This window comes from Pseudophryne corroboree, chromosome 9, assembly GCF_028390025.1.
Source record: "Pseudophryne corroboree isolate aPseCor3 chromosome 9, aPseCor3.hap2, whole genome shotgun sequence".
Classification (NCBI taxonomy): domain Eukaryota; kingdom Metazoa; phylum Chordata; class Amphibia; order Anura; family Myobatrachidae; genus Pseudophryne; species Pseudophryne corroboree.
The window spans coordinates 9,097,227-9,107,486 of record NC_086452.1 but is presented as its reverse complement, the minus strand read 5'-3'; the positions used below and the strand labels follow the sequence as shown (position 1 = coordinate 9,107,486).

Here is a 10,260-nt window from a genome sequence, read left to right as displayed (position 1 = left end):
ACACTACAGAGGGGCCGGCCTCCTCTCTCTCTCCTACGTAACCACACCCTCAGCGCACACTACAGAGGGGCCAACCGCCTCTCTCTCTCCTACGTGCCCACACCCTCAGCGCACACTACAGAGGGGCCGGCCGCCTCTCTCTCTCCTACGTGCCCACACCCTCAGCGCACACTACAGAGGGGCCGGCCGCCTCTCTCTCTCCTACGTGACCACACCCTCAGCGCACACTACAGAGGGGCCGGCCTCCTCTCTCTCTCCAACGTGCCCAAACCCCCAGCGCACACTACAGAGGGGTCGGCCGCCTCTCTCTCTCCTACATGACTGCACCCTCAGCCCACACTACAGAGGGGCCGGCCGCCTGTCTCTCCTACATGACCACACCCTCAGCGCACACTACAGAGGGGCCGGCTGCCTCTCTCTCTCCTACGTGGCCACACCCTCAGCGCACACTACAGAGGGGCCGGCCTCCTCTCTCTCTCCTACATGACCACACCCCCAGCGCACACTACAGAGGGGCCGGCCTCCTCTCTCTCTCCTAAGTGACCACACCCTGAGCGCACACTACAGAGGGGCCGGCCACCTCTCTCTCTCCTACGTGCCCACACCCTCAGCGCACACTACAGAGGGGCCGGCCGCCTCTCTCTCTCCTACGTGCCCACACCCTCAGCGCACAATACAGAGGGGCCGGCCGCCTCTCTCTCTACTACGTGACCACACCCTCAGCGCACACTACAGAGGGGCCGGCCTCCTCTCTCTCTCCAACGTGCCCAAACCCCCAGCGCACACTACAGAGGGGCCGGCCGCCTCTCTCTTTCCTACATGATCGCACCCTCAGCGCACACTACAGAGGGGCCGGCCGCCTCTCTCTCTCCTACGTGCCCACACCCTCAGCGCACACTACTGAGGGGCCGGCCGACTCTCTCTCTCCTACGTGCCCACACCCTCAGCGCACACTACAGAGGGGCCGGCCGCCTCTCTCTCTCCTACGTGACCACACCCTGAGCGCACACTACAGAGGGGCCGGCCTCCTCTCTCTCTCCAACGTGCCCAAACCCCCAGCGCACACTACAGAGGGGCCAGCCGCCTCTCTCTCTCCTACATTACCGCACCCTCAGCGCACACTACAGAGGGGCCGGCCGCCTCTCTCTCTCCTACGTGCCCACACCCTCAGCGCACACTACAGAGGGGCCGGCCTCCTCTCTCTCTCCTACGTGCCACACCCTAAGCGCACACTACAGAGGGGGCGGCCGCCTCTCTCTCTTCTACGTGCCCAAACCCTCAGCGCACACTACAGAGGGGCCGGCCTCCTCTCTCTCTCCAACGTGCCCAAACCCCCAGCGCACACTACAGAGGGGCCGGCCGCCTCTCTCTGTCTCCTACATGACCGCACCCTCAGCGCACACTACAGAGGGGCCGGCCGCCTTTCTCTCTCCTACTTGCCCACACCCTCTCAGCGCACACTACAGAGGGGCCGGCCGCCTCTCTCTCTACTACGTGCCCACACCCTCAGCGCACACTACAGAGGGGCCGGCCGCCTCTCTCTCTCCTACGTGCCCAAACCCTCAGCGCACACTACAGAGGGGCCGGCCGCCTCTCTCTCTCCTACGTGCCCAAACCCTCAGCGCACACTACAGAGGGGCCGGCCTCCTCTCTCTCTCCTACGTGCCCACACCCTCAGCGCACACTACAGAGGGGCCGGCCGCCTCTCTCTCTACTACGTGCCCACACCCTCAGCGCACACTACAGAGAGGCCGGCCGCCTCTCTCTCTCCTACGTGTCCCCACCCTCAGTGCACACTACAGAGGGGCCGGTCGCCTCTCTCTCTACTACGTGCCCACACCCTCAGCGCACACTACAGAGGGGCCGGCCGCCTCTCTCCCTCCTACGTACCCACACCCTCAGCGCACACTACAGAGGGGCCGGCCGCCTCTCTCACTCCTACGTGACCACACCCTCAGCGCACACTACAGAGGGGCCGGCCTCCTCTCTCTCTCCAACGTGCCCACACCACCAGCGCACACTACAGAGGGGCCGGCCGCCTCTCTCTCTCCTACGTGACCACACCCTCAGCGCACACTACAGAGGGGCCGGCCTCCTCTCTCTCTCCAACATGCCCACACCCTCAGCGCACACTACAGAGGGGCCAGCCGCCTCTCTCTCTCATACGTGTAACCCTTTATTTTATCAAGAATATCGGTGTTAAATAAAACTGTGCCTCCACCCAAGTAATTTTTTTCCTATTTGTGAAATGAAATAAGTTTAGGGTATACTCGGGAACACCCTGTTACTCACATATGTGTATCTAGCGGTAATATACACTCTTAAACAATATATTTTCCTTCCTTACAGGTTTACCTTAAAGAATCATGGCTCTTCAATTCTTCACCGAGGAACAGACACAGGTAAGTAATCACTATTCCAACAGTTACGCATATACTTTACTGACAGATATTTATAAATTCTCAGTACATTTAATCCATAACACTCAAAATGCTTTTATAGATAAAAATACACCCAATGGATGATATCAACTCATATGCACTACTATACATTTATAATAACCACTACATTAGGATAATGATACTCAAAATACACATAGTTCAACACCTGAATAGTGTCCATATATATATATATAAAGTAGTTATATTGTCTCTTCTTACATGTAGGTATCCAGACTACAGAAATCTAAGCAAAATATTTGTATTGTTTGGTTTTATATATGCATATATAAGCAGATTGTTTCCTGTAGAACTGGCTGTTTATAGCTATATCTTTGAAATCTTGTTATTGCTGTTGGTTCTTCACTAGAACTGTTTATTCTAGCTATAATAGATATTTCTAGCAGATGGTAACAGTATTTAAATTGGAAGCTGTGAAATATTGGCTACACTTTATATCAGGATCTCTGCACTGCTACCTTGTAACATCAACCCTTTGCCAGGATTGAGTGAGTTTACCAATTAGATAAATTGTATCTTTGCTGTCTAGACCGACAGATTTTATCTGGGTACTGTAAAGGTCCTGAGCTGTGCTGGTACTACCTTTTCAGGGCTAAATCTCGTATACAGTCAGTAAAACTTAGCCTTGTCCTCATAGATATTCCTTCTGCATAGTCCTGTGGTAAGATCTGTAGTAGTTTGTAATATAAATAGTGGATAAAAGATGCTATGGTATATATATATATATATATATCCTACTTATAAATTCAGAGTTCTATATGACTTCCGTAGATAAATTGTTCCAGCCACTTGTCACCTTTATATACTACTCCTGCAGACTGCTAATGGTGGCAAGAAATGGATAGTCACTAGGGTGGTTAGTAAAGCTTATAGTCAATGCTTATAGTGCTGAAACCCTGGCTAAGTGTTCCTGGTGAGAAGGTGTGTATATAAACGTTTTACAGACCTCAGATGTCTTCAGTGAGTGACTCCTGTCACTCACCCTCTGGTTTACGGATAGCTCCACCCACTCAGTATTTTCATTGGTGGGCAGCAGGTCAGTTCATTAGTTGAGCGGTAATGGTTGGTGGGGATCGCGTTCAGCCCTCCGGATAGAACAGCTGGATGTCGCTGCTCGTGATCCGTGCTGTGTCTCCTTCCTCACAGGTAACTGCTTCCCAGGCTCGTTAAGATAGAGGTCTCTCTGGCGCTGTATGTGGGGACGGCAGCGTCTACACTGATGCTCCCTGCCATGAGTAGATTACCTCAGGATATGCCGGTAACTGCTCCCCCGACTGTCGGTCCGCTCAGCACATCAGTTCACCGCCAACCACCGCTTCACCCGCGCTCCGTCTGTCAGCACAGCTGATCACTTCTTCGGCGCTTCGTCTTCACAGCACCGCTGGCCACTTCTCCGGCGCTCCGTCTTCACGACTCCGCCGGCCGCTGATGAAGATGCCGGGTACCTTCTTCCTGGCGATCAGTCTTCAGTGGGCTATCTCTCGTTAGGGAGGCTACACCAGCTCTTCTGCGCCGCCAATGTTCACATCACAGCTCGTCGCGGCGGGCAGAGAGAGGCATAAGCATCTCCCTCAGAGGCGCACACACTAGTCCTGAATAGCGCTTCAGCTCCCCCTTTTATACGGGAGCCCCAGGGGCCACGAGAGCAGGCTCAGTCTCCAGGGGGTAGAAATCTCCCGCCGACAGCGCGAGCTATCTTGCTCCAGTCCTCGTGCCTCACTGATTTCTGACAGAACACTGTAGTCACCATTTTAGTCCCTCATATTTCTAATAATACCATTCTATTAGTGGTATTAACTCAGTGTTCTCACTTCTTATCATTGTTATACATATAACAGGTTTATCTTTGTGTGATACAATTAAACAAATCACAATGAATCGCCAATCTCCCTTATATTTACCTCACAACTGATTAAATATATTTACAGACACTACTACTCCTATATATATACATATATATGTTTTTATTATAACTAACAGTACACAAAATTTGAAACATCCCTACATTTCTCCCCCTGGTGATCCGAATCACTTAGCAGAAAGAAAAAATGTTTCTTTTCTCTTCGGAGCACCATTTAATAAACCTGTTAACTATACAGTGTTACCACCCAGTTAAGGTTTGATTCTCCATATACCCAAAGTATGGCCAAGTATATATGAGACTAGGATGCACTACTCTGGGCTCATAGCAGGAATGTCCCAACTGATCATACGTGAGAATCATAGGTGGCTTACGTTCCCGGTGTGGTCTGGTGTGGTCTTCATTTCCCCTATTACTTGGATCATTCATAAGGTCATATTCAGTACTTGGAGTCAGGGCAGTATCATCCCAGGGAGGATCATTAGGTTCATTTATATTCCAATGTTCAATGAAAGGAGGTGGAGAATTATCCATTGTGTTGATTATAGAATCATACTTCGGAGAAGGTGGTGATAAGTGTTCCCCTAATTCTTCATCTTGACTATATGGAACTTCTTTATAGAAGAATCCCTGGTCTATGCTTCCCGGATCCGACCATTCAAGTTGGGGAGAAGGTTGAGATGTTGATGATGTTGAAGGGCTCAACTGTTCTACCACTTGATCATCCATATTAGCAGGTTCCATCTCAAAATAAATATCTTGACTAATGGGCAGCAAATGTTGACGATGGTACGTTAATACAGGACCTTCTTTATTTTCCGGTACAAGTTGATAAACAGGAATATTAGGCAATTGTTTAATTATTCGGTATGGTATTTCTTTCCATCGATTGGAGAGTTTTTGTCTCTTTGGAGTTCCAAGTCTTCTTAAAAGAACTCTATCACCAGGGAGTAATACTTGCTCTTTTACCTTAGCATCATGTATCTGCTTATTCTTTTCACCTTGTCGTTCAGATACTCTCTTAGCAATGTCATGAGCGGTCTTCAGTTCTTTCCTCAGGTTATTTACATAAGTATTATAGGTGGATGGATGATTGGAGGAAACAGATAAACCCAAAGAAACATCAATAGGCAATCGAGCTTTTCTTCCAAACATAAGTGAATAGGGACTGTACCCGGTGGATTCATTTCTGGTGCAGTTGTAAGCATGAACCAATTTATTAATAAAACGTTTCCATTGTAGCTTATGTTTGGGATCCAGAGTTCCTAACATATCAAGCAGAGTTCGGTTGAATCGCTCCGGCTGTGGATCCCCTTGAGGATGATATGGCGATGTTCTAGATTTTCGTATCCCACAACAAATACACAGTTCTTTAATTAACTTGCTTTCGAAGTCTCGTCCCTGATCTGTATGGATGCGAGCTGGTAGCCCATAATGCACAAAGAAATGATCCCAAAGGGTCTTAGCTACGGTTAAAGCTTTTTGGTCTCGTGTAACATAGGCCTGAGCGTAGCGGGTAAAATGATCAGTGATTACGAGAATATTACTTTCCCTCCCATTTGGCCCTTCTAAAGACAGAAAGTCCATACAAACTAATTCCATGGGCCCAGAGCTACTCAAATTGACCATTTTGGCGGAAGGAGTGGGTAACTTCTTTCTCAGAATACAGTTTTTACAGTGTTTACAATAAGATTCAATCTCTTTGCTCATGTAAGGCCAGTATACTCTCTCTTGGATTAGATGTAGAGTTTTATCCACCCCCAAATGTCCATGGTTATTATGCAGTGACTTGAGAACCATAGGAATATGGATGGTGGGAAGAACCAATTGATGTTTAGATTGTCCCTCGCTGTTCGTGGTTTTTCTAAAGAGGATGCCTTGTCTGAACACCAATCTCTTTCTCTGTCGCAGTAAAGCTTGGCTTTTGAGGGAGAGATTACACTTCAGGACTCCTCTAGAATCTTTCATATGTTTGATAACAATGGCAATATCAGGGTCTTGGTCTTGATCCTTTCGTAGTTGATCTTTGGAAATGATGGGTAATTCTCCTAAATTAGATGGGTTAATCCAACAATACATAGAAGGAATAGAGGCTTCAGTGGCTCCCAGCGAGTGTACAGCTCCTTCTGAATTACTAGTTAACAGATGTATTTGATGACATAACCCTCGGAGCGCAGGAGCAGGTATTTCCACCCAATCGTCATTAGGACTAACAAACAGGGGATGGGGTAGTCGGGAAAGAGCATCAGCATCTACATTTTGTACTCCTGGCTTATATTTTAAAGTAAAATGATAATTTGACAGGGCTGCTAACCACCTATGTCCCGTGGCATCTAATTTGGCGGTAGTATTAATGTAGGTCAAAGGATTATTGTCCGTAATTACCATGAATTGAACGCCATACAAATAATCGTGAAACTTATCCACGACAGCCCATTTTAAAGATAAAAATTCCAACTTATGAACAGCATAGTTCTTTTCACTGGCCGATAGACCTCGGCTAACATATGCAATGGGCTTTAAACCAGTAGAGTGTTGTTGGTATAATACTCCCCCCAACCCCTCAAATGAGGCATCAATATGCAATTCGTAAGGGAGCTCCGGATTAGCATATGACAGAACAGGAGAATGAGTTAGATGGAATTTTAATTTTTCAAAAGCCTCTTCACATGATGTTGTCCAGCGGTCACCAAATGCTTCATGGGGTTTGTGATAGCCTTTCAGATTTTTATCCTTTAGCTTGGTTCGATCATGTTTGTATGAAGGATATCCTTTAGTTAAATCGGTTAAAGGACGGGCAATTCTGGAGTACTGAGGAACAAATCTCCTATAGTACCCACAGAATCCCAGGAATGATCGAAGATCCTTTAAAGTATTTGGGCGTGGCCAATTTTGTACCGCAACCACCTTATCCGGATCAGTAGAGACCCCCTCCCGGCTAACCACATGGCCCAGGTATTTCACTGTGGTTTGACACAATTTACATTTGTCAATTGACAATTTTAACCCTCTTTTCTGTAGCCGGTCTAATACTTTTAACAGTCGGTGGTTATGTTCGTCCAAAGTTCTTCCAAACACAATAAGGTCATCTAAATAGACTAAAACTTCTCGATAACACATATCCCCTACTGTTTGTTCCATTGTTCGCTGAAAAGTGGCTGGGGCTCCTTTAATCCCTTGGGGCATCTTTAAAAATTCAAAAAACCCAATGGGACAAATAAAAGCCGTCTTAGGCCGGTCATCAGGATGCATTGGTATCTGATAGTAGCCACTCCTCATATCAAGTACAGAAAACCACCTGCTACCCTGCAAACAATCCAATGCTTCCTCCACTTTGGGGACAGTGTACTGGTCGGGAATTGTCCTATTGTTTAATGTACGATAATCCACACATAGTCTGATATCCCCATTCTTCTTTCTGGCCACTACAATGGGAGATGCATAGGGACTATCGGAGTCAGCAATAACTTGATTCTCTAATAAACCCTTTAAATGCTGTCTGACATCGTCAAAATCGGCTGGTGCCAATCGCCTAGATCTTTCTCTAAAAGGAGTCTCATTGGTCAGATGAATACGATGTTCTATCCCAATGGCCGTGCCCAAATCCCATTCCCTCAAGGAAAAAACTGGCCCTTTTTTTATTAATTGAGAAATTAGCTGGTTCTTCTCATCCCCAGTTATGTCACTGTTTTGAAAGCACTCTGAAATTTTAGTAATAAATTCATTCTCAGGGTCACTATGAATAACAGGAAGTAAGGTAGTTGGGGAACTTACACCCACTCTGTTTACCCTAACTGTATCCAATCCAGGGATACCTATGGATGTAGGGTTGGATATCTTTTGTTGTTCCAAACACCACTCAGATAACATCTTAAATAAATTTGAATTAGTGCCTACAATTACTGACACTACTCCCTTATCTCCAGGAGAGTCAGGGCAAACCAAGGCCAGAAAGGGTAATGGGTCTTGATATCCAGATGGTTGTTGAGGAAATTCTATCTGAGTAACTACATATCCCAGGTAGGGATACTTCTGTTCACTTAAACCCCAAATAGTTAATCCATCAAAGGGCATTAAGGGGACATCAGACATATATTGATGGTACCAACTTTCAAAAATTATAGATACTTGAGATCCACTATCAAGTAAAGCGGTACAGAAGTGACCATTTAATAAAACAGGCAACAGAGGGGCCTGTCCCATCATTCCTTCAGGTATAACAGAGGGCCACTGGGTACTCCCCATTTTGCAGACAATTATTGGTTGGGAGCCGGTGCGGGGTTCATCGACATCCCCTCTACGTTTCCCGGCTGTTCACACTGACTTCTATCAATGGTAGATACTAGGGAAGGGAAACTTCTTCCTTGACTACATTCAAAAGATCTATGTCCCAATTGTCCACATTTGTAGCAAGTGATATTGGAATTATCTCCAGATCTCCTACTGAACCCTCTACCCCGTCCAGATGATGACACTCTTGAAGTAACAGATGGTACATTCTGTAAAGAAATCAACTGATCTAATTTCTTATTTTGTTCCTCTATTAGCTTTAACAACTGCTCATTAACTGAAGAAACTTCAGGTGTAGGAACAATTACTTTAACTCGCTTTAAAGTCTTCTCTCTGTTTTCAATCTGCACCTCTTCTAGTTTTACTTCCTTTATCAATTCACCTAAAGTAGGAGCAGGATCCCTGGGTAATATACATCTCAGACGTTGAGCCACGGGGTTGGTAGTCAAAGCCCCTCTCAATATGTGTTTCAACCGCCTTCCATCAATTTCTTGAGGACCAATCCCTCCTTTATCCAGCAGCTTGTAAAGAATTTTGTCTAACCGATAAATATAATTGGTAAGAGTTTCGTTAGGCTCTTGATAAGTCTGATTCAGTCTCGATAAGATGTCCCCTACATCCTCTAGTGTTCCAAAGGAATAGTCTAAGGCCTCGAAATAATCTCTCAAAGTAGCTTGTGAATTACTTCTCCTTGTAGCATGAATTATTCCCATAGCGGGTCCCCTCAAACTTTCCACAATCCGTTGTTTTTTTATATGTTCTGGGCATCTCCACTCCTCCGAATGTTGTACTGCCGCCTCCCGCCATACATCATAGTTCTCTTCTCCTGTGGGAACTGGAGTTACTCCCGAAAAGATTCTCAGTCTCCGATACCCCCCTTCATAATGCCATCGTTCAAAATGACTAACCACTTTATCCATTACATTTTCAACTTGGGGATCTATTGTATTCTTATCTAATGATTCTTCTTCGGAGGTACTACTTTTATGTTGATAACATCCTGCACTTGTACTCTCAATTTTACTATCATCTTGTTTTATGGTCTTCTGCCCCTCATCTACATACTTATCTACTGGCCACATTACTTTCCATTTCTTACCAGGGGCCTTTTCAATTAAAATATTAGCGGGTATTACAGAAGCATCTAATTGATTGTCATTACTAATTAGAATGGCACAGATTTCATCATTAACTCCTTTCCATTTATCTACAATATATGGTTGTTTTATTCCATACATTTTCTTTACTTCACTTACAATATCTTCATCTATTATCTCCATAAAATTTCCCAAAATGCTTACACTTTTCTGTGCATCTACACCTTTGCTTCTACACCAACTATATATATCTTCTCCCTTTATAACCTCCATTTCTATCTATCTGTTCAGATCTCAGCTTTAGTGCCTCCAAATGTAACCCTTTATTTTATCAAGAATATCGGTGTTAAATAAAACTGTGCCTCCACCCAAGTAATTTTTTTCCTATTTGTGAAATGAAATAAGTTTAGGGTATACTCGGGAACACCCTGTTACTCACATATGTGTATCTAGCGGTAATATACACTCTTAAACAATATATTTTCCTTCCTTACAGGTTTACCTTAAAGAATCATGGCTCTTCAATTCTTCACCGAGGAACAGACACAGGTAA

At 45.7% G+C, this 10,260-nt stretch overlaps 1 protein-coding gene across 1 annotated transcript; it reads right to left on the bottom strand.

The window, feature by feature from the left end:
* Positions 1-8,576: 8,576 nt before the first annotated feature.
* LOC134957385 (paraneoplastic antigen Ma2-like) lies at positions 8,577-9,980 on the bottom strand. Its single transcript, XM_063939256.1, has one exon. The coding sequence runs from the start codon at positions 9,978-9,980 to the stop codon at positions 8,577-8,579; it is 1,404 nt and encodes a 467-aa protein (XP_063795326.1).
* Positions 9,981-10,260: the final 280 nt, after the last annotated feature.